Source organism: Danio rerio, chromosome 22 (genome assembly GCF_052040795.2).
Source record: "Danio rerio strain M-AB ecotype USA chromosome 22, GRCz13ab, whole genome shotgun sequence".
Lineage (NCBI taxonomy): Eukaryota > Metazoa > Chordata > Actinopteri > Cypriniformes > Danionidae > Danio > Danio rerio.
In genome coordinates, this window is record NC_141042.1 from 21,949,703 (window position 1) to 21,974,033 (window position 24,331).

At 36.4% G+C, this 24,331-nt stretch overlaps 2 protein-coding genes and 1 long non-coding RNA gene across 22 annotated transcripts in view; 2 read left to right on the top strand and 1 right to left on the bottom strand.

Moving 5' to 3' along the window:
• The window catches only part of shc2 (SHC (Src homology 2 domain containing) transforming protein 2), a 45,488-nt gene extending 28,625 nt beyond the window's left edge, over positions 1-16,863 (top strand). For 6 of the 13 annotated variants that reach the window (XM_087302954.1, XM_087302952.1, XM_087302951.1 and 3 more), the window contains 11 exons: positions 3,292-3,352; positions 3,613-3,732; positions 4,272-4,325; positions 4,424-4,475; positions 4,734-4,860; positions 8,148-8,325; positions 9,269-9,362; positions 9,493-9,654; positions 11,622-11,911; positions 14,570-14,722; positions 15,001-16,863. In XM_087302954.1, the coding sequence (XP_087159080.1) occupies positions 3,292-3,352; positions 3,613-3,732; positions 4,272-4,325; positions 4,424-4,475; positions 4,734-4,860; positions 8,148-8,325; positions 9,269-9,362; positions 9,493-9,654; positions 11,622-11,911; positions 14,570-14,698 (1,267 nt within the window). In that variant the 3' untranslated portion in view covers positions 14,699-14,722; positions 15,001-16,863. Of the gene's footprint in view, positions 1-3,291; positions 3,353-3,612; positions 3,733-4,271; positions 4,326-4,423; positions 4,476-4,733; positions 4,861-8,117; positions 8,326-9,268; positions 9,363-9,492; positions 9,655-11,621; positions 11,912-14,569; positions 14,723-15,000 lie in introns of those variants that run through there. The other 7 variants (XM_087302958.1, XM_087302959.1, XM_087302956.1 and 4 more) reach the window with 2 other exon arrangements.
• Positions 16,864-17,432: 569 nt separating this feature from the next.
• Positions 17,433-19,933, top strand: LOC147831569 (uncharacterized). Its single transcript, XR_015521961.1, has 3 exons — positions 17,433-18,900; positions 19,077-19,323; positions 19,484-19,933. It is a non-coding gene; the product is annotated as an uncharacterized LOC147831569 (long non-coding RNA).
• Positions 19,934-22,435: 2,502 nt separating this feature from the next.
• Positions 22,436-24,331, bottom strand: part of ankrd24 (ankyrin repeat domain 24) — a 35,052-nt gene continuing 33,156 nt past the window's right edge. For all 8 annotated transcript variants that reach the window (XM_087304296.1, XM_087304294.1, XM_087304290.1 and 5 more), the window contains 2 exons: positions 22,809-22,874; positions 22,436-22,731 (listed from right to left, as the gene is read on the bottom strand). In XM_087304296.1, coding sequence (XP_087160422.1) covers positions 22,660-22,731; positions 22,809-22,874 — 138 coding nt within the window. In that variant the 3' untranslated portion in view covers positions 22,436-22,659. The remainder of the gene's footprint in view (positions 22,732-22,808; positions 22,875-24,331) is intronic.

The following is a 24,331-nucleotide window of genomic DNA, read 5'->3' on the forward strand; positions in this document are numbered from 1 at the left end:
CTCTGGTTTCCCCCACAGTCCAAAGACATGTGGTACAGGTGAATTGGGTAGGCTAAATTGTCCGTAGTGTATGAGTGTGTGTGTGAATGTGTGTTTGGATGTTTCTCAGAGATGGGTTGCGGCTGGAAGGGCATCCACTGGGTAAGAACTTGCTGAATAAGTGGTTCATTCTGCTGTGGTGATCCCGGATTAATAAAGGGACTAAGCCGACAAGAAAATGAATGAATGAATGAATGGATAACATCTGACTTTTAAAAAAAATGGTTACGTGCCTTCTTATACAGTGTATGTAAACTTATGGTTTTAACTGAAAATACTCTATTTATTATTAAGTATTTTCTGATTTTACTATACAAAAAATGCAGAAAATATGTTTGTGTAAATATATTTTTTGTCAATTTTGGACATATATTTAAAATGGCAACTTGAAAATGGCTACATAGGTAACACATTGATGCAAACTGTGTGTATCCTTTGACATTTATTGAGGCAAAAATTCCTAAAAAGTCCTTCGCTGGGACAGTTGGCACTTATACAATATTAATGGGTTATTTGATAGCGCAGCGGTCTTTCAAAGACACTCAGTTCACTGTTGACCTCGCAACCCATGATGCCCCCTCTGACAAATGCTTCACTGACATCGATATGGTTTCATAAGTGACACTCTTTTAGGTTTGTTTTAATAGACCTGTTAAAACATCACTACTGATTTCGATCATACTTAGGGTTGGTGGATTTTCAAAAGCCAGTTTTGGTCTGGTCCAGCAGAGATCGTTTTGTTTTGTTGTGAATTTTTTCGATTATTTGTTTGATTTATTTATTCAGTTTCTGTTGCTGGTTTTGAGATTGTTTCCTTTGTTAAAATGAGTTGATTTTGTTTTATTTAGTTACTCAATTTTTGTTACTGATTTTGAGATTGTGTCCCCTATTAAAAGTAGTTGTTTTGTTTAGTTTAGTTTAGTTTAGTTTAGTTGTTTTGCTTTGTTTCATTTCGTTTGTTTTATTTTGTTTAGCATTGCTTTGCTTTGCTTTGTTTTATTTATTTACTCGATTTTCGTAATTGATTTTGAGATTGTTTAATTTATTTGTCTCAAGTTGTTGTTTTTTTTCCTTGATTATTTAGTTTATTTATTTATTGAATTTAGTTTGTTTTTGAGATTGTGTCCTCTATTAAAATAATTTCTTGATTTATTAGACTTGAGTTGGTTTTCTTTTGTTTTGTTCATTCATTCATTTTCTTTTCAGCTTAGTCCCTTTATTAATCTGGGGTCGCCACAGCAGAATTACCTGCAAACTTATCCAGCATATGTTTTACGGCTGCCCTTCCAGCCGCAACCCATCACAGGGAAACACCCATACACACTCATTCACACACTCACATGAACTACAGGCAATTTAGCCTACCCAATTCACCTATGCCACATGTCTTTGAACGTGCTACCCACTGTGCCACCACGTCGCCCTCTTTTGTTTTGTGTTTGTTTAAATTATTTAATAATTATTTTATTCATTCTATTTTTGTAGCTGTATGATTTAAGATTGTGTCCTCTGTTGAAATGATTTCTTGATTTATTTGACTCCAGTTGTTTTCTGTTTGGTTTTTGCTTTGTTTTGTTTGTTTCATTTAAATTTTCTTGATTATTTATTTTATTTATTTACACAATTTTTGTTGCTGATTTAAAAATTTTGCTTTATTAAAAATTAGTTGTTTTTGGTTTTGCTTTGCTTTGTTTACTTGATTTTTGTTGCCGATTTTGTACTCTATTAAAATAATTTCTTGATTCAAATTTCTTGAATCAATTTCTTGATACAAATTTTTTTTTTTTTTCAATTTTCTTAATTATTTCGTTTATTTAATTTTTGTTGCTGCGTGATTTCTTTTTTTACTGGACTTGAGTTGTTTTTGTTTCGTTTTGTTTAAATTTTCTAGATTATATAGTTTGTTTATTTAATCAATTTATGTTTCTAATTTTGCGATTATGTCTTCTATTAAAATGATTTCTTGATTTATTTGTCTCAAGTTGTTTTTTGTTTGTTTTATTTCAGTTGTGATTATTTTGTTTGTTTATTTATTTATTCAATTTTTGTCACTGATTTTTAGATTGTGTCCTCTATTAAAAAAAGGATGTGTTTCAAGAGTTCACACTTAGCTGATGATTTACAAAGCTTATTTGGCATGCTGTCCCGGGAGAGAGCCCCGAGCTCAAGGGCTCCTCGAGCCCGGGGCTTCCTCCCGTTGGCAGAGCAAGAAGGGAGCCTGAGCTCGGTGGATCTCAGAACTCCCCTGCCGCTGTAGCTAAGGGAACGTAAGGAATTAGACAAGCTTGATTGTTAAGTATGTTGAATGTCTTTGGATGGTGGGAGGAAACCGGAGAGCCCGGGGAAAACCCACGCGGACACGGGAAGGACATACAAACTCCCCACAGAAACACTCACCGGTCCTATCGAACTAGGACTGGCAGTATTCTTGCTGTGTGGTTCACAGTGCTAACCACTGGACCCCCGTGCCGCCCAATTGCAGGTAAAGGAGGAGAATAGGGGAGGAGGGGGGTTTTCTTCCAAACGAAGATAAAGTGAACTGAAAACTTAGACTATTTATGGTGCCTTAGGGCTCATATGATTGGAAGATTAGTGATTAGCAAATACGAGACTGGACGTGATAAATCATAAGCACGTGATCCTCTCGAAATTAGTTTATGAATAAACTTCACTTTGTTTTGTTTTGCTTTGCTGTGTTTACTAAATTTTTGTTGCTGATTTTGAGGTTGTGTCTGCTATTAAAATGATTTCTTGAGTTATTAGATTCAAGTTGTTTTGTTTAATTTTTTAAAAAATATTTGCTTTACCTACTAAATATTTGTTGCTGCATGATTTGAGATTGTGTCCTGTATCAAAATGATTTCTTGATTTACTAAACTCGACTTTTGTTTTGTTTGTTTCGTTTTGATTTTGATTATTTTGTTTATTTATTTATTTATTCAATTTTTTTTGCTGATTTTGAGATTGTGTCCTCTATTTAAAAGATTTCTTGATTTATTCAACTCAAGTTATTTTTTCTTGTTCTTTGCTTTGTTTGTTTCGTTTCAATTTTGATTCTTTTACTTATTGATTAATTTTCTGTTGTTGATTTTGAGATTGTGTCCTCTATTAAAAAGATTTATTGATTTATTAAACTCGATTTGTTTTTATTTGATTGTATTTTGGTTAAGCATTACTTTCCAGCACATTATTTTGTACAAACACATAGGGCAATACATCTTTAAATTCTTACTCTTTTTTGTTTTTTCACAGGGAAGCCATCAACAGGTTGTGTGAATCTGTACCTGGAGGAAAAACTGCCTGGAAGAAGAAAGTAAGGGAGCAAATTGTCCAAGTTGTCAGAATCAATTGCTCAACAATGCAAATTACTAATCAAAGATCGAGATTTGACATATTTACAGTAGGAAATATACAGAACATTGCTTTATATTGTGTTGATTTTTAGTATTTAAGTAAAATTTAATAATTTGACTCATACAATGTATTTTTGGCTGGTTTTTGGGGTCCAGGGCCACACATCTAATAAGCGTACAGTATCGCCAATTAAATAACTTGTTTTACTTCTCAATTTAGACAACAAACAAAACCCTTCAGTCCATCATGGGCAAAAGTAACCTGCGCTTTGCTGGAATGAGCATTGGCGTCAACATCTCCATTGATGGCTTGAGTCTCCTCGTCCCCACAACACGGCAGGTCAGCTGATTCACACAGGAAATCCCATTATATCAGTGCTATTTTAAACGAAACGCACTCAACCAGAGCATCTGTCATTTCTGCAATTTGTTTGCATTCGTAAAAAGTATATGTTTTTATTTTGTCCAGATGAACAGTTGTTGTGAATGAATGTAAATATTTGGTTTCATGCATGGGAATTTGGCTACACGTATACATTGTGGGTATTTTTGTTTGCGTGAATTATTATTAAGACTAATTTAGCTCCATAATTAAGTGGCCATTAAGTGTATGAATAGTTTTAATTGTATGAATAGTAAGACTAAAGTTTGCTAAAATTTCCAAAACAGAGCATTAAGCTGATATGTATTTCGATTTATTTGAGTTTATTAGTTTAATTCAAAGAGTCGGGCTTTCAGATAAAAATTGAGACACTGTTTGTAACATAGCTGCAAAAAATAAAGATATTTTCTCTTAAAACAAAGAGTCTGCTCTGAATTTCTTATTTTGTTTCTTCATGCAGACATCACAGCATCTCACTTTCGTCTGTTTTTATCTAGGTGATTGCCCATCATCCCATGCAGTCCATATCTTTCGCCTCAGGTGGAGATTCGGTGAGGCCTCTGAAAAATACTTCATTTTTAACCCTGCTTCTTTCAGCTTTTACAATTCTAACAAACAAAAACTGATTTTTAGTCATTTTGTGTTTCAGGATACACCTGATTACGTCGCCTATGTAGCCAAAGACCCCGTCAACCAAAGAGGTATATTTATTATTTATTTGTATATATTTTTAATAAGGTTTATTTGTGTTTTTATATATTATTTAATGATTTTTTGTTAAGTTTTTGCACATATTGTATGCATAGTATTCATTGAAATATGCCCTAAAGCATATATAATTGCAGTAGCATGTTGAACTGTGGTGCTTGTTTGGAAAATATGGGTTTGATTCCAGCATTTTTCATTCATTTCATTTTTATGGATTGGTTTCTGACAAAATGACAAATGTTACCTTCTAGCTTGTCACATTTTGGAGTGCTGCGACGGTCTTGCCCAAAATGTGATCAGCACCATTGGCCAGGCCTTCGAACTGCAGTTCAAACAGTACCTTCACAGTCCACCCAAAGCCATTCCCGCCATGGATAGGTGAGATTTACATAATTTCCCATAAGCTATGTTAATGTAATACAGCCGAAAGCAGTGGTAGTTCCTTCATTAATTCACTTGCATTCATCTTTTAAAGGTGACCTATAAAGAAAATTGGGATATTACCTAAACTGTAAAAAAAATCTTGGTAGCCTTCAATTTTTAAGCTGAATCCAATTAACCTTATGAGTCCATTGAACTTATATTCTGTTAAAGTGACTTAAAACAGCTTGCACAACTTATAAAATTAAGTTAGAACAGGATTAACTTAGTTTAATAAGTTACAATGAATTAAAAACATGCTGTCATGACTAATCAACATGGAAATGGCCATACCTGAGTCTCAGACACCACTGTTTTAAAACCATGGTGTACATCAAAACACAAAGCAGACAGTTACGCTACTCACCAGCCATGTCCTCATCATTTGCATGTACTTTAGATGGTTCATCTGGCTGTGTCATCGGGAGAAAACAGACTTATATGTAGCTCTGGGATCATTAATATGCATGCCTAGGGCATGTGTGCTTTTCCACCCCAAGTTACTTTTAACTCACTATGTTTGTGGGACTTTTATTTTGAAAACAAGAGGCTAAGATACTTTACTATGCGTTACTGAGAAGTAATTGCACAAGACATGTTCAAGCTCATGCAAAATTCACAAATTATATTTTTATTCAGCTTTGAGGAGGCATAAGGTATGTTTAATTGTATCTTTCATTAATTTATTTTGTTAATTGTGTAATTTGATGCAAAATTTTGCCTTAAAGGGGGGTGTAAAGAAGCCTTTAATATCAATAGTTGGGGACAAAATACAATAGAAGTCTCTTTTGTATTCAGCAGCAAAAGAAACTGAATCAGATTTGACGAATGTTATGTTTTTTGGGTGAACTATTCTTTGAATTCATTAAAACGCTTATTGTTTTGTACTATAGTTCATCCACACAAGTAATATTCATTTATTTATGCAGACTATTGATTTGTTTCAGACATCACTGCATCTCTGATAAGTGAGATTCACATGATTTCCCATAAACCGTATTGTTTGTTGATGTATCGCAGCTTGAAAGCAACGCCTTTCTCATTTCACCTGGAGTCAACATTGAGCTTCAGTTATGAACCTTTTTCAGAAGGTTGAAACAAGATACACACGGCTTGTGTTTCATACAGCCATCCTGTTTTGATGCCCGACAGTTATTTAAAGCTAAATTCATTTAGGGGCTCTCAGAAACCGCGAGACTGCTCAGTGTCACATCAGTAATGGATAATTTCTTTTATTTTGTTCTGTTTTATATCATTGCTGGTACGTATGCAATCGCTCCCATTCTCCATCCTTGTCCAAGCTGGATTTCGATTTGCACTGGCAAGGGCACTATAGACCAGGGGTGGCCAACCCTGTTCCTGGAGAGCCACCTTCCTGCAGATTTTAGTTGCTACCCATATCAAACACACCTGAACCAATTAATTAGGACCTGAACACCATGTGATAATTACAGGCAGGTGTGTTTAATATGGGTTGCAACTGAAATCTGCAGGAAGGTGGCTCTCCAGGAACAGGGTTGGCCACCCCTGCTATAGACAGTCGGTTGTGTGCCTCTAGAGTTTAAAGAAGTGAGGTTTACTCGTACTGTTCTAAAAGCTGGCCTCCTTTAAACTCCTTACCATCTAAACAAGTGTTTCCCAACCCTGTTCCTTAAGGCACACCAACAGTACACATGTTCAGAATCTCTCTAATTAAACACACCTGGATCAATTCATCAGAACACTAGAAGAGGCTCCAAAACCTAAAGTTAATGGGTCAGATATGGGAGACATCCAATATATGTACTGTCGGTGTGCCTCCAGGAACAGGGTTGGGAAACACTCCTCTAAACCACACTCCTATCCACGTCACGGCACCAAACACTACAAGCATTATCCAATCCTCCGTTTTTATTTATTTTATTGGGATGAGACCTAATGATTTGTCATGTTAAATATTGTAAAGTATAACTCCAGCTGTAGTTTAACTGTAGTTTTGGACGAACAAAGCTACTGTAAAATCTGTGTAGAATGACTTTAATTAAAATCACTTGATTTCTATCACAAACTGTGTTATTGTAACCCTGCCGGTCCTACGCCACCCAACCTGTTCCAAGCTGGTTTTGAACTGGCGACCTTCCGCATGGGAGTCCATGGCCACTAGCATCTGTCTAGAGAAGTGAGGGTTACCTGCACAGCACTTACTAGCTGGCCTCCATTACACTCACCCCCCTAAACCTCCCTCCCATCCGGGTCATGGCACCAATGTAACCCCGCCGGTTCTACGCCACTCAACCCGCTCCAAGCTGGTATCAAACAGAGGACCTACCGCATGAGAATCAGTTGCTCTACCAAGGAGGCTAAAGACCATGGCCTCTAGCGTCTGTCGCTAGAGCACCTTCAGAGGTCAGAGGAGTAAGGTTTACCTGCACAGCACTTAATAGCTGGCCTCCGTTACACTATATTGACCAGACATACACAAAAGCAACAAAAAATATTAGGTGTAATGGCTCAACTAAAATAGAAATTCCAAAATTTCCACTTGTTACAAAACTGTTTGAGTTTCTTTATTGTGTTAAACATTAAAAGAAGTTATTCTGAATATTGTTGAAAACCTATTGACTTCCATAGATTTTTTTCCTACTATAGTAATCAATGGTTCTCTTATTTAAAATATATTTTCAAAAACACAAAGAAAGAAACTCATGAATAAAAATAAACTTGGAAGGTGAGTAAATGGTGTTTTTAAAATTATTTTTGGGTGAATTAAATGATATATATCCCTAGACAATAGGCATGGGACGAAAACTGGTTTCAAGGCTTTCCATCGTCTGGAAAAGTCAAGGTTTTAAAACTGCAAAGATTTTCTGTTATATTGTTTCTAAGGTACATGCAAGAGTTTTTAATACTTTTTTATGTATTGTAAATAAATCTGTGTTATTGAAACTAATAAAGACAGCAGAACTCAGTGATTTATTTAAATTATTTAGTCTGACATATTTACTGTTCCAAAATATTTTGTTTCCTAAAATATATTGTGTTTAATGGGGAAAAGTTGTTTTTTACTGGAACATTAAAAATGATATATTTTAGAGCAGTTATAACAATACCGTCAAGGTTATCATAGGCCTACTGTCAGAAAGTTATACCAGCCCATGTCTAATAGATACACTTTTATTGATATATTTCAGCATTTAGGACACTTTTCAATTGATATGTAATGTGTTTATATGCAGTCATGCTGAATATCCTAATATATTGTCTAGAAATATAAGAACAGAAGAGTCAGCATGGGGTGAAGACGAGGAGTCATCCGAGCACGATTACTACAACAGCATCCCTGGAAAGGAGCCTCCTGTTGGGGGAGTGGTAGACTCGAGGCTCAGGCCTCCTGCGGGCCTACTGGGCCACGTTCACACACACCCACAGAGCAAAACATCACAGGTAAAACTGACTTCAACATGGAGAAACATTATTGATGACGCCTTGTGTTATTAACAATATAAACTTTATAGATTATAGAGAGAATTGGAATTTATAAATGAACTATCGGTGAGTGGTATTAGCATAATGCTAACTAAGACAACCAGATAGCTTTTGGTGAATACAGCACATTCTTTTAAGGAAATGCTTTTTTTTTTCACAATTTGATCTCTCACATCGTATTAAAATCTCTATAACTAAATTTATCAAAAAAGATCATTTATAAATAAGATAAATGTAAAATTAATATAAATATTATTAATATAAAGCACTCCCTGCTGAAAAATCCAGCTTAAACCAGCCTAAGCTGGTTGGCTGGTTTTAGCTGGTCAACCAGGCTGGTTATAGAGGGGTTTTGGCCACTTCCAGGCTGGTTTCCAGCCATTTCCAGCCTGGTCTTAGCTGGTCAGGCTGGAAAATGACCAGCTAAATCCAGCTAAAACCAGCTTGAACAGCCTAGCCAGGCTGGGAGCCCAGCCAAAACCAGCTATGTCCAGCTAAAACAGTTTGGTCAAGCTGGTTTTACCCGGATGTAGCTGGTCATTTTCCAGCCTGACCAGCTAAGACCAGGCTGGAAATGGCTGGAAACCAGCCTGGAAGTGGCCAATACCCCTCTAAAACCAGCCTGGTCGACCAGCTAAAACCAGCCAACCAGCCTAGGCTGGTTTAAGCTGGATTTTTTAGCAGGGCTGTTCATATATTAAATTCTGTTCCAAAACTTCTGTTTTAGAAAATATATTTTATACATGAATGCATTCATTTTCTTTTCCGCTTAGTCTCTTTATTAATCCGGATGCCCTTCCAGCTGCAACCCATCCATATTGTGTATATATATAGAAACTAGAATAAATAAGAATGAGAAATATCCTTTGACCTTACCTCAGAACTGTGTTTATTATTTTAGATGGGGTCACCGGCTAAAAGAGACGCAAACAGCCTTCCTGCCACCCACTTGTGTTATGAAGTGCACTGGGACACAGAGAATAACAGAAGCTCAAGTGAGACTCCTGCTGGATAAATGACATTATTATATTACTCCTGTTGATTTTTAAGCCACAGAGTCCATCATTCCAGATTTCTCTTCTAAATGCAATGTCATTTAACAAGGTTTTGTATCGGTTCGTTCAGCAGGTTTGACTTCTGATGGTTACTTGCGAGCAGATGGTCATCCTCCAGGCAGTCGTGATTACGAGGAGCATCTGTACGTAAACACTCAAAATCTGGACAACCTGGAGGCCTCAGTGGTTGGGCGCAGACCTGAGAGCCCCAAGAAGGACATTTTTGACATGAGTAAGTCTACTATGAAGTAGACATTTAAATACATCTTTTTTTCCCACAAATGTCACAATTGAATAATTAATGCACACATGAACTGGAAGTATTCAGTATGTTGGTGTATTTGAAGCAGAAGATTGAGTAGGGGACTTGGCTTTCTTTTTGCTCATCATACACTTGTAGCAAACTACCGGAAAGAGGGCGCAGTTAAAATTATTGTAGTTGAAGCTGTCTAAATGGTCAGAGTTTGATTGAAGATTACCAAGACAAACTTTTTCCAGTGGATTAACTTCACCTAAATAATAACAATGTGCGCTGCATTGTAAACCTAAATTTCACACAAACTTTAAGCTTATAAAAGGATGAATATTCAAATATTTGTTTCTTTATTCATTATTTAATGATTAACTCGTGGCAGTGCTGTTTATTGATCTTTACTTTGAAGTATATTTGGTTAATTTAATATTAGTGGGGGTATGAGGGTATAGGGGGCGATTACTGCCAAAGTAATTCAAGACAAATCAAACATAATAAACTGATTTCCGTCACACATTCCAATTTAGTTTGTGTCCTCAGTATTTATAATTGATTCACTCCAGTTATGACCAGCAAAGTGACATTTAGCCAGCAGTGTTTGTTATTCAAACATTTATTTGAGATTGAATATTTGACTATACGTGCACACTCCAGCTACAAATGGCTGAAATGGATGCATCAAGTTATGCTATAGGGCGGTTGAATTCTTGATTCTGATTGGCTGCGTCTGAAACCGCATACTTCCATACTATATAGTACACTAAAATCAGTATGCGAGCCGAGTAGTATGTCTTAATTTATAGAATTTGAAAATCTGTATGCAAGAAATTACTTACTACTTCCGGTGAGATTCTGAAGTGCACATTCCATGCACGCTGCGCTATCCCATGATGCTCCGCGAGAGAATTCATGAATGGGAGTGAAGCGACGCAATTGACGCAGATAAGTCACGTGACCATGACAAAATGGCGGATGTAGTATGTCCGAATTCCATTTATACTTTTCACATTTATACTGTATAGATTGTACTTTTCTAACGGTCGAGTAGTATGTTTAAATTCAAATGCAGTACCTACTGAGTAGTAGGCGGTTTTGGACGCAGCCATTGGCTGAGGAACATACCAAGGGCTCATTCATACAGAACACGTTTTCCATTGTTTTTTAACATGTGCTTGATGGACTTTTGCAACGCTTGCATCTAGTAATTTTTTGCATGAATATAACTTTTTTAGACGCCGTGTAAAGTTGAAATAATTTGCATTAAGCGCTGTTCATTAATGACAGTTCTAAAGCAGTGGACTAATTAGAAAAATTCGAAGGTGGGGCAAGTGTTGCAAGCTTCTGTTTAGAGTTGCTGACAACTGTTTTATTTGACGTTAACATGGTGGATGAGGCAGTTTGTTTGTTTTTTTATCTCAAGCACTACACAAGGTATTTTTCAGATAAACAAACAGCTAAAGTATTTCCAGGCAGGTTTTGACCGCATTACAGATACATACCACTACACTGATATCATTTTCACAGCCTACAAATTTCAAAAATCAAATCAAAACGACACAGAAGCCATTAGTTGAGATTCGTAAGAAAAAATCCTACAAACAGGAGTGGTTTGAGGACAAAACTATGACAAATGGTCAGCGTCATATCTCATTGGTTAGTGGGCCAACATATAGCACAACAGTGCTTCAAGCATCCTGACTTTGAGTCCCGAACCTTTTAAGATATTGTTCCCCCTGCTCTCTCTCCCTCTTCCTGCCAAAAATGTCCCTAAAAAATTTATATTAAAAAAAAAAGAAAAGACAAATGTCTCGAAGTGTCCATAGGTGTGGTAACCATAGTATACGCGGAGTAATTGACTCCACTCCATTGAATTATCAGAAAATAATGCACACCCAAGATGTTTTGCATATCTGAGATTTTCTAATCTGCTGTTGTGGACTTGATAGGGCCATTTGAAGATGCCCTGCGCCTCCATGAAGCTAGTGGGGTTTGTGTGCTGGAGGACAAATGGCCGAGTCCCCCGCGCCGCAGAGCCCCTGTGGCCCCTACAGAAGACCAGCTAAGACGAGAGATGTGGTACCACGGCCGAATGAGCCGCAGGGATGCTGAGAATCTGCTGGGCCGCGATGGGGATTTCCTGGTACGGGACAGCGCTACTAACCCAGGCCAGTACGTGCTGACGGGGATGCAGTGCGGCCTTCCTAAACATCTGCTGTTGGTGGATCCTGAAGGAGTGGTGAGTGGAGCTTCAGACTTATAATACAGAGCTGGTTTTCTGAGGCTTTTTATGAACTTACAGAGGAAGAAATGAAACGTTCAAGTTCTTCTGAAAAGGCTGTGTAATCTAATATGGCTAACTAGCCTATTTTGAGGTTAATTATTAATAATTGCAAAGACAATAATAAAAACATAGCGAGAATTGATTATTAAAATATATATTGTTAAATTTTATTAGAAAAAAGGCTAAGCCCTTTCTGTCAGTGATGTCCAGATCTGAACACGTGATGGAAAATCGGGCCTTTTCATACAGTTTCAGACTCGATCGGAATGGGATGTTACCTCCCGATTTGGACTTGAATATATGTATTTACAAAAATATACTCTCATTATTTTATAAAACATTAATAGTTATGCTGTGGCACAGAGTTACACCTCTTTCTTGACTTCACACAGCAACGCGTGCAGCATGACATCACTTTGTTGCAGAGATGCTATTGGTTAAACGCTGGCAAAGTAGACATGAAGCAGCTTGAAGTGTTAAGCATGAGTATGTCTGTGTCTGGAGGTATTATAAAGTTGATGATGACATTATTGCTATAGCAAACTGTGAGACATGTAAACTTGGGATTGCCTGCCGGGTATTTTAAGTTGAGGTGCTCTTTGTTTTATAGTATATATACTGTTGCCAAAAGTAAAGAATTGATGCTATTTATTTCTTAATTGTTCTAGCTACCACACAGAAGTGTTCTGTTTGTTAACAGATTTGTTGAATGTTAAAGTAAGGTGAATTAAATATTAAATAAGGAACATCCTGGATGTTTCTTACTCTTCTTTATTCTTTTTTTATGTTTAATAGAAGTATCGGATCGGGTTTTGGTATCAGTAGATAATCAAAATCAATTGACTCTGATTCAGACTCGAGGGCAAAAAAACCTGATCGGGACATTCCTCCTTACTGTGGAGTCAGGCCTACAATCACAGAATGCTTAAAAAAGTTATAAATAAACTGTAACAGTCAGTAAACATTATACGATTATAATAGAGATACAGTTTATACTCATATTTATAGTAATGCTGATGATTATTATTAATAATAATAATGACCACAGCGGAATGAACCACCGACTTATCCAGCATATGTTTTACACAGCGGGTTCCCTTCTAGCAGCTATAGCGCATGTCTTTAGACTAAGGGGGAAACCAGACCACCCGGAGGATACCCACACAAAGACTAAGAGAACATGCAAACTCCACACAGAAATGCCAACTGGCCCAGCCAGGACTCGAACCAGCTACCTTCTTGCTGTGAGGCAACAGTGCTAACCACTGAGCCACCATGTTGCCTATTATTAAAAATACAACACCTCATTAATCTATAAAAAATACGGCACATTTCACAAAATAAAGTCAGTTACATGTAATAAAAACATTTCAACAGAAAAATAAATCACAATTTAATATTGTTATTATTCTTATTAATAATAAATGTCAACTGGATAACAAAATAAAGATGCTGTAAAATGTGAAAATAAACATTTGAGATAATAATATTTATAATAATAGTAATCATTTTTATTATTATTGTTGTTATTATTATTATTAATGACACTACAAGTGAGATAACATTTATTACCTAAATAGAAAATTAGGAATCGTCACTATTATTATTAATAAATAAATAATAAAAAAATGGCACCTTTCATAAAGTCTTTCTCGATTGATGGCATTCAGGTATCCCCCTCTTCCCAGGTGCACATTCTCGGGGTACTACTGTATTTGACGCTCAGCTCAGTTTTTGATCACTTTACGAACACAGCCTTTTTCCATCCCCGTAATATTGCACGCATCAGACCATTTCTGTCACAGTCAGATGCTGAGAGGCTTGTCCATGCCTTCATAACATCCTGCTTGATTTTTGCAATTCGCTCTTTGGAGGTTTACCTGCAAATTCTCTTAAAAGGTTACAGTATATTCAAAATTCTGCCGCACATGTTCTGACTTATAGATCCTCTCGCCGTCACATCACACCTGTTCTCCAGCGGCTTCATTGGCTATCGATTAGGTCACGTATTGATTTTAAGATTCTGATTTTAACTTATAAAGCAGTCCATATGCTAGCTCCTGATTACTTTCTACTCCTGCTCGCAGTCTTCACTCTGCTTCGGGTCTTACCCTGTTCCAGCCACGCTGCAGACTTAACACCATTGGTGGTCGGGCTTTTTCATACCGTGCTCCGAAATTATTGAATGCAATACCTATTACCATTAGAAATGCAGTGTCTCTTGACTGTGTTAAGAATCTTCTTATGACTCACCTCTTTAGTAGAGTTTTTATTTTGTGATCTATTGTTATCCTACTTATTGTTATATTTTCTTACTTACTGTTTCGCCTTGTAAGGCTTTGAGCTTGAGAAAAGCGCATTACAAATAAAATGTATTATTATTATTTTTATTTTTGTAAAATATAACGGTAAGTTACACGTAATATCAATCACAATTTCTTCTTACTATTATTTTAACAAACGTCACATTAATAAAGAAAGAGAAAAATCAATATACTGTAAAATGTGCAAATAAAAGTGAGGTGTTGAAGCTTGTATTAAAAAGTTTTAACATCTATGAAATAAGGTAAATCAGTTAAACAAATAATAATAATAATTCCTTATTTCTTCTAGGTCCGAACTAAAGACATGCTTTTCGAGAGCATCAGTCACCTGATCAACTACCATTTGACAAACAAGCTGCCGATTGTAGCGGCGGAGAGCGAACTACACCTCCAGCAGGTCGTCTGCCGAAAAATCTGACCTCATTTGAAGCCCATATTTATGGTGAGAGACAATTCCAGTAAATCAGTGTTTCCCAACTCTGTTCCTGGAGGCGCACCAACAGTACATCGTTTGCATGTCTCCCTTATCTGACCCATTAACTTCATTGATTAAGTTTTGGAGTCTTTTCTAAAGTTCTGATGAGTTGATCCAGGTGTTTGATTAGGGAGAGGTTGAAAATGTGTACTGCTGGTGTGTCTTTAGGAACAGGGTTGGGAAAAACTAAATATCAAGTAGTAATTGGTTGAGTAATTCACAGATTTTGCATCATGTTTGTTCAGGGATGAAGATGAAGGTCTCGAGGCCACACACTATTGCCTTAAACACAGACTCTGAGCTTCCACTGGGACTTGTGGGAAATCGCTGTTCCTGACCACAAACAGCTTTCAGCATGCCTCGCTCAATCGATCCCCTTCTTCATCTGAGAAGACCCTGACTGAGAGTTTGGCGTTGGGAAATGAAGTGCTTGTGAACTTTGAGTTTCCCAACAGACTGTTAGAAAAGTTACGACAAACACGAAAACTTCCCTTCCTCTACGAGCGATCGATCATTGAGCTGTCGTTTCTAAACGTGATGTATTCGCTAACTGTGGATCCGATCTTCTCTGATGGACGTCCCTGTGCTGTTGCGCTTTACCATCGGTTTGCTCTCAGGATGCCGTGTTTGTAATGGACGTTATATAAAGCTCATAAGCTCAGTCGCTGTAATGCAGTCGTATTGGACGCACATGTTTCATTTACGAACTCAGGACCAAACGTTTTTGGGTCACGCTCTTGAGATATTACCCCTTTTTTTGAATAACTGTGATCCAGATCCATTATACGTCATAGTTTTGTGTTGACACAAATGGTCACTCAAAGGTACATCCAGTAGTTTGTTGCGTGAACATGTTAACAAAACTTTCAGAATACATGGTATTTTTGTTTGTTATGATCCAAGTCTCAGATTATATTGTCAGGGTGTCCGCGGGGTCTTAAAAACTCTTAAAATGTCAAAAACTAAAATTTAGGCCTTAAATAGTCTTAAATCTACTGGAATATTGTGTTGTAAGTCTTAAATCTCTTTTAACAGGCCTTAATTTTCTTTTGTTCATGTTTAGCTAACCAATCTGGCCATTAACGCCTATACAAACACCAACAATTCTTCCATTTTTAACTCTATTTATACCATAATGGTTTAATTATTTTTCTTGCAATAACATTTGTTTGAAAGTCCGCCATGTATTTATTGTTGAGGATACTTTTATTATTACATTATTATTGTATAAGTCTAAAAATTTTTTCATAATAGGTAAAGTCTAGGTCAGATACGCAGACGACTAGAAGTGCGATATGCACATCAATATAACAGCATTTTTTTATGACACTGTATAACTATAATTCATATTTTTACAGTACTGTGACGGTTGGGGGTAGGCATTAAAAATATAATTTATTGGGTAATTTAATAGATAACATTAATAATACTCTGTACAACTACTGTTTTTGTTACTGTGACAGTTGGGTTTAGGGTTAGGGTGGGGGTAGACAGTAATAAAATACAATAAATCGGAAATTTAATAAATAATCTAAATAATTCTCATTATTATCTGGCTGCAACTGTATCCGAACTAGCAACAACCTTCATTTGGCCTTAAAAATGTTTTAAACTTAACTTGGTGAAACCTGCAGAAACCCTAATTGTTGTCCATGGGTTTGTTTCCGAAAACCGTCGTTAGCTAACTAATGTCGCAAGTTGAGAAGTTGTTGATTTGGCGTTTCCCAAATCCGTCATTCCAACGAACATTTGCAAACTGCATTGCAAACTTGTAAACTTGTAACTACACATCTAGAGCTGTAGTTTGAAGCAGAGTACTTGGCTGTGTTCTATTCCCAGTTATCCCCCTATGCCCTTTTTGTTTTGAACCTTCTAACATTTAAACTCTGAATGATTTAAAAAAAAAAAACATTAAAGTCTAAGGTGTAATTTGCTTTCAAAGTATTTTTACAGTTCAGATTTAGCGATCTTTATATTGACAATTGCGCTTCCTTCGTAGTGCACTTTGACAAAATTAAAGTCATTCTGAACACAGCCGTGGCTTATGTCGAAAGCTATAGGTGACCTATTATTTAAAAGCAGATTTTAGGCTATGTTACGTCTCCAAAGCTTGTGAAAACAAATATATATAAATATATAAGAATTTAGAGTAGGTTATTTATTAAGTATCTGTACTGTATATGACTGTATATGACTATGTATATGAGCCTGTTGATTAGAACATTTCTGCAGTGGTTTGAATGTCAAATTGTAAAAGTAGACCTTTTTTCATTTCTTATTAAATAGTCTACTGTAAATTAGGCCAACAACAATTAATGATTTATATATGTAACCCCACCGGTCCTACGCCACCCAACCCGCTCCGAGCTGGTATCGAGCCGGCAACCTTCCGCATGGGAGTCGGGTGCTCTACCGAGGAGGCTAAAGGCCATGGCCCCTAGTGTCTGTCGCTATCTTTAATGGTCAGAGGAGTGAGGTTTACCTGCACAGCACACACTAGCTGGCCTCCGTTACTCCGTTACACTCACCCCCCTAAACCTCACTCCCATCCGGGTCACGGCACCAATGTAACCCCACCGGTCCTACGCCACACAACCCGCTCCGAGCTGGTATCGAACCGACTCCCATATGGAAGGTCGCCGGTTCGATACCAGCTCGGAACGGTTGTGTGGCGTAGGACCGGCGGGGTTACATATAAAAGATTAGAATATGTGTTAGCTTACTGATTTTATATGGAATATTCCCAAAAATATTTGTAAAGGACACATATATAGATCTTTTATGTGTTGTTTACATATATTTGAATTAATATGGAAAATGATTGCAACTAACATTGGATTTTATAAAATGCACATGCGTGTAAAACAATAATTTGCACAAAAAAAAGGAGTTTTTACTTAAGAAGTAGTTACTGCTCCCTGTTGAGAGCGTCATTATGGGCGATAACTAAATTGGTTCAAATGATGGATCTGCGACAGAGAAACTGCAGGTTTTGGGAAACACTCATCTCTACATCTTTCTTTTCCCAAACGATGCATCATACTATGATAGTTCAGCTGCGAGTTATGTTGTTGTTTGGGAAACGTTCCCCTGCACAAGAAACATGTCAGACAATATTTAGCTTCCAAGCCAGTCATCACTTATCCTTTTTAGTTATGTGCATGGTGTCATTAAAATGGAAACAAGCCCATAACCAAACAATAGCTATTTTTTATTTTTTACATTTTGAAAATTGCCTAATGGAAACGTCAAAAAGCGTGAACATTTTTAAAAATGCTTGAGTAGAATGAGCTTTTTACCTAATAAGAAAAAAATGCACATGAACTAAGATGGAAACTCATTTACAGAATAAACTCCTGCATTCGCATCAACATCATGTGATTTTGTCACATGTGATAACCAAAATGGGCTTAATGGGACAGCATTAATAGAGAGACTGTTTTGGTTATACTTATAGCATCATTGCACAGCAGCGAGCTGCTTGGTTTGTATAATGTGACCAAACATTTTGTTTCCCTCATGCCAAATTCCATTACTTGGATTTTTTCTGTTCATTGAGCAAATGACCATTTTAGGCCTTAAAACGTCTTAAATCTTCTGGGATATTGTGTTGTAGGTCTTAAATCTTTTTTAACAGCTCTTAATTTTCTTTTGTTTATGTTTAGCTACCTAATCTGGCCAACGTCCATATAATCACCAACAATCCATCCATTTTTAACTCTATTTACCATAGTGGTTTAATTATTTAGCACGGCATTGGGAAAGAGGCCAGAAGACCCATGATTTACCCAGAAGTTTTGGGTATTCTAAAATCCCTCAGCCAAAGTCCATCATCAAAGTGGTTTAGTATTAATTCTTCTCAGAACCCTGTTGAGTGGCTGCGATCCCAAAGAGTGTTTCGTGTCTCCAAAAGGATGTTCATTGCATTTTGTCTTGATCTTCTGAGGTCGAGTTATTTATTCTATAAGACTAAAGGCCCACAGTGGCTTCTTCTATCATGTCAAATTCCATTTTTTCTTTCTGACATTTACAATAGAAGTATTGGGCCTCTGAAAGGGTGGCATGGACATCTAGAACTTTCCCCTGTTATTGCATCCCTGAACAACCCCAGCAAGCATTTTGCTTTTAAAAGATGTCTAATAGATGTCTAAACATAGTCGTCTTGGTTAAAACAAGGCTAACCTAAAACCTAACCTAACCTAACCTGAAAACCTAATAGACATCTAAGAATAGGCCAAATCAACAGAAATGAATGACTACACATTTAAAGTCTGTCTAATCTGTCTATTTGATGACTGGTCTAGTTTTGGGCTATTCTTAGATGTCTATTTTCACTGACAGCCCAAATTTAGCCTTGTTTTAGCCTGTCTGTCTTCGTTTAGATGTCTTTTAAACATTTGTTTGCTAGGACAGAGAGTCATTTGGTTTGAAAAATGTGATCAAACCTTCTTGTCTCCCTCACGCCAAATTTCAAATTGCTTGGATTTTTTCTGTGCTTTGAGAAAATGGCCATTTGCCCAAGCAGTTTCACAATAGATGTAGATCCACCAGTAACATAGCATAGAGCAGTGTTTCCCAATCCTGCTCCTGAAGGCACACCAACAGTACACTTTTCCCCCCTAATCAAACACACCTGAATCAACGCATCAGAACATTAGAAGAGACTCCAAAACCTAATGGATCAGATGAGGGAGACATCCAAAATATGTACTGTTGGTGTGCCTCCAGGAACAGTGTTGGGAAACTATGGTATATACAGTAGTATTCTCTGATGCAGAGTGAAAATGAGAGAGAAGAAAGCTTCTTGTTGTGTATATAATAATAATAATAATAATAATAAATGTGCAGAATTATCAGTTCAGCATATACACAATACACTAAAATGGACAGATTTGATCTCAGCTGAATTCCCTATAGCTGTTTGTTGGACATGTAAGGAATTACATATTGCGTAGACTCCAAAACTCTTTGGTGTCAAGAGGAACTGACACAAAACTCAAGATTATTATGATGGCGATCCGCATTAACTGATGTCAATACACCTCTGTAGACTTGAAGTGAAATAAACTACTGAATGTACCTTTACATATTCCTTTTCCGTTTCTCTGGAGGCAAAAGTCAACCCCAAACTTTTTTTAATATATTACAATAAATATTTTGTGACACTTTCAACCTAAACGCTGCTTTCTGGAGAAGTCTAGTCAACATAAAACTGACATTTCCCCTATAAAATGTGTTGAAATACTGTGTTCATATATAAAGCGAAGAGTCTGGCTCACTACTGTGCATAAAGAATCACACTGTGCTTCACTTTTCTTCCCTCGTTTTGAGAAAAAGAACATTCCAGTGCCTTAAACTTAATTATGTTTTGTTACCTACTGTATTTATACTTACTTTCTGCATCCTGGTACTATTTAAAAAGCTCTTGTTTACATTATGTATGAGACAGAATGGCATACTAGCACTCTAGTCGTATTATTTAGCTCAGATGGAGAGATGACAGTAGTCAAAGTGGTATGACTATTACACAGCCTGACAAAAAGTCTTGTCGCCTTGTTTTGAAACAAGTAATAACTTGACTTCTAGTTGATCATTTGGTATCAGAAGTGGCTTATATGAAAGGCAAAGTGCTCTAGATCAGGGGTTCCCAAACTTTTCAGCCCGCGACCCCCAAAATAACAATGCCAGTGACTCGCGACTCCCAACATCCTCTGAGGTGGTTATAAATACAGAAACCTTGCATGCAATATCACACACACACACACACACACACACACACACACACACACACACACACACACACACACACGCATGCACACACACCAATAGACCCAAATCTATTCTTCGTTGAATTTTTTTAATGTTTGTCATTGCTGTATATGTGGCAGAAAGTTTAACCTGCTATTATAATTTCAATCTGCTGTGTCTTTAATATAATGTAATTACCCCAGGGATTGTAATCCAATAGAACTAGTAACTATAAGCTACTACAGTAACTATAAACGACTATTTTTTTTCTTTTCAGTAGGTTATGGATAAAATATTGTAATTCTTATGGTTTAATAAAAATAGATTTTTATAAATCCCCAGGCGACCCCCCCTTCATTGTCCCACAACTCCTCGGTGGCTCTAGATTACGCTTATTTTGCCAAAATTAAATATGAACATGCCTTAAATTTCAATTATTTAATTAGGACAGTAAGGTCAGACTTTGCTAAGGTAAAATCCTCGTCACTTAACAATTCATCTTCAATGCTCCCAGACATGCTTAATAATGTTCATATCTGGTGATTGGGCTGGTCAATCCAGCTGCACCTTGACCTTTTTTGCTTTCAGGAAATTTGATGTAGAGGCTGAAGTATGAGAAGGAGCCCTATCCTGCTGAAAAATTTGCCCTCTCTTGTGGTTTAGGCAGCACAAATGTCTTGATACCTCAGGCTGTTGATGTTGCCATTCCCTCTGTAGATCTCTCGTACAACCTCCTACTGAATGTAAACACAAACCATAATTTTTCCGTCACCAAACTTGATTCATTTCTATGAGAATCTTGGGTCCATGCGGGTTCCAGTAGGTCTTCTGCAGTATTCTTGATGACCTTCTGCCACTTTTCCAAATTGTCAACTTGAAGTTGTTAGAAGTTGAAGTTGTTATTTGTTGCTCTTAAAACTGGGATGGATGACAAGGCTTTTGTCAGGCAGTGTATATTAGTAGAGTCAACTGAAGCTGTTTTATCCGATTGGCATATTTCAGTTAGCGCCTGTTAGATTTTGGTCCATAAAGCTTGGTTTCCCCAAGCAACATGTAACCGTATTTTGCCAAGCACATTTTTATGGGCCCTCCTGCCTCAGCTGGAAGTTAATGTGGTGGGAATGCTAACAGCTAGCTTTCTCCAGGTATGCTAAACCACTAGAAACAAGTTACTTTACATTCTCAGGATGTCGTTTTCTCTCTGCTCTGTTCTCCTATGATCCAAAGGCATTCTCAATAAAACTGAACAGGAAGGGAAAAGTACTAGAAAATGTTTGGTTAACTCATTTTTAAAGACACATTACTCACAGTATGAAAATCTGTGATTTATAACGCTTGGTACACCGCAAAAATGCTTTTCTTCCTTAGATGTTTATCTTTTTTCTAGACTAAATATCTAAATATTCTTAAATCAAGAAGCATTTTCTAGACAAGCAAAGCATATTGTCCTGTTTTAAGAAATAATATGTCAAAATGAAGGGAGTTTTCCCTAAAAACATGCAAAATAATCTCATCTCAAAAAGAAAAACTAGATTATTTAGCTTCTTTTAAGGGAATACTCACCTCATTTTGCCATATTATTTCTTAAAAGAAGACAATATGTTTAGCTTGTCTAGAAAGTGCTTCATGATTTAAATTTTTTTTTAAATTTTTGGACTAGAAATGACAAAAAATGTAAGCAAGAAAAGCATTTTTCTGGCTAAATGAGGAAATATCTTGAAAAGGAAGCCTGCATTAATAGATCTGCCTGGTTGATTGTGGTTAAACACATGTGAGAGCACAGGATTTGACGTAGTCTTGCTCTATGTATCTTTTAACACCACAGAAATGTAAGATGACGTTCGTTTAACCACCAAAGTAATATTTACCATACACTTTTTTTAGCTGCATGAAACTATCAACCACAAACTTGCAAAAAAAAGGAAGAGCAAGTCAGCAGCATTTCTCGATGTTTATTGCAACGTGGTACAAAATGATCAGTGTTCTTCCTCACGAATCAACACAAGCCGGAAATAAAATAATCTCTGTCGTGTTCCAAAAACTATATCTTCTCATTCACAGTTTCAATATCTCACTCTCTGGTGGTGCACAATGCTGATAGGCTTGTGTTCAAGGGGTCACTTCAACTCAGTGTATTGCTGTCAGTAAAAAATGCACTAATTCTGACCTTTCTGTGTCATACGGAGGATTTGAAGCAAAAGCGCTTGAACTTCTTCATCCATACGGCCCTATTAAGACAAAAAGACATCATGATTTAAGACATCAGATGTTTCTGAAGACAAAAAGTCAAGCTTATGGGTCTCACCTGTACAGCAGCTAATAGATGAGAACGATATATTGAAACAACAGCCTTGTGTTTGCGCTCCCAGTCCTGATAAATGAAGAAAGTTGAAGATAAATGAATACATTTTTCATATATAATTCTATTTTTTCATATATATATATATATATATATATATATATATATATATATATATATATATATATATATATATATATATATATATGAAAAAAATAATAATAACAATATATGTATGTATGTATATATACATATACATATATATATATATATATATATATATATATATATATATATATATATATATATATATTTTTTTTTTTTTTTTTTTTATATCATGTTTTTAAATGTATACACTACCTGACAAAAGTCTTGTCGCTTATCAGAACTGGCTTGTATGAAAGGCAAAGTCTTCTAGGTGGCGCTTATTTTACCGAAATAAAATATGATCATGCCTTGGTTTTTAATTATTTAATTGAGTTAATTAAAGTAAGGTCTGAATTTGCTTAGACAAAAGTCTTGTCACTTAACAAAAAATAATGTACAGTATAGAATATAAAGTCATGCTGCAGTGGAGAAAGATTTAAAATTGTGTACGACTCCCATGAGCTTGGACGACTGCATCCATACATCTCTGCAATGACTCAAAAAACTTATTAATAAAGTCATCTGGAATTGCAAAGAAAGCGTTCATGCAGGACTCCCAGAGTTCATCATGATTCTTTAGATTCATCTTCAATGCCTCATCCTTCATCTTACCCCAGACATGCTCAACAATGTTCATGTCTGGTGATTGGGCTGGCTAATCTTGGAGCTTCTTGACCTTTTTTTTTAGGAATGTTGATGTGGAGGCTGAAGAATTTGCTCTCTCCTGTGGTTTGTAATGTATTGGGCAGCACAAATGTCTTGATACCTCAGGTTGTTGATGCTGCCATGTAACGTAGACTAACTATGTTCCGTACACTTTCCGCCCCCATGCGCACTTAAACGATCACTACTCTGTCATTGAAGGCCAGATAAGCATGTTTGTGTGCTCATTCTCTGGGTGAATACCTACTGCACAATCCGAAATTTGATTGATGTCTTTTGGACCAGTGGTTTTTGAGAAAAGAAGGGAAAAGTACCGCCTCCGCATGTGTACGGAAGATGATAGGTATTAACGGTGTTCCGTACATAATTAAATAGTGTTCCATACGGGGCGTATAACTTTAATTCACTGGCAAAAACAGTCATAGTTTGAAGTCTTATTAAAAACTTATGTCAGAATGTACTCTTATTATGTTTAACTTGAAGTTAATGTTATATTTAATTTATTTTTATGAAAGTTTGCAATGAAAGAACCTTACAATCATGTGTTTTAGATCATGCTTGTTTAATTAAAGCGTGACAATTTAAAATATTAAAACATTAAATTCATGCAAGTTAACGCTAACTTAACTGAGCGTTATGAATATAAACATCAATGCACAAAGATGATTGCAAATGATGCAAATGATTTGCAATGATGGCAAAAAGCGTTTGAAGCTCAG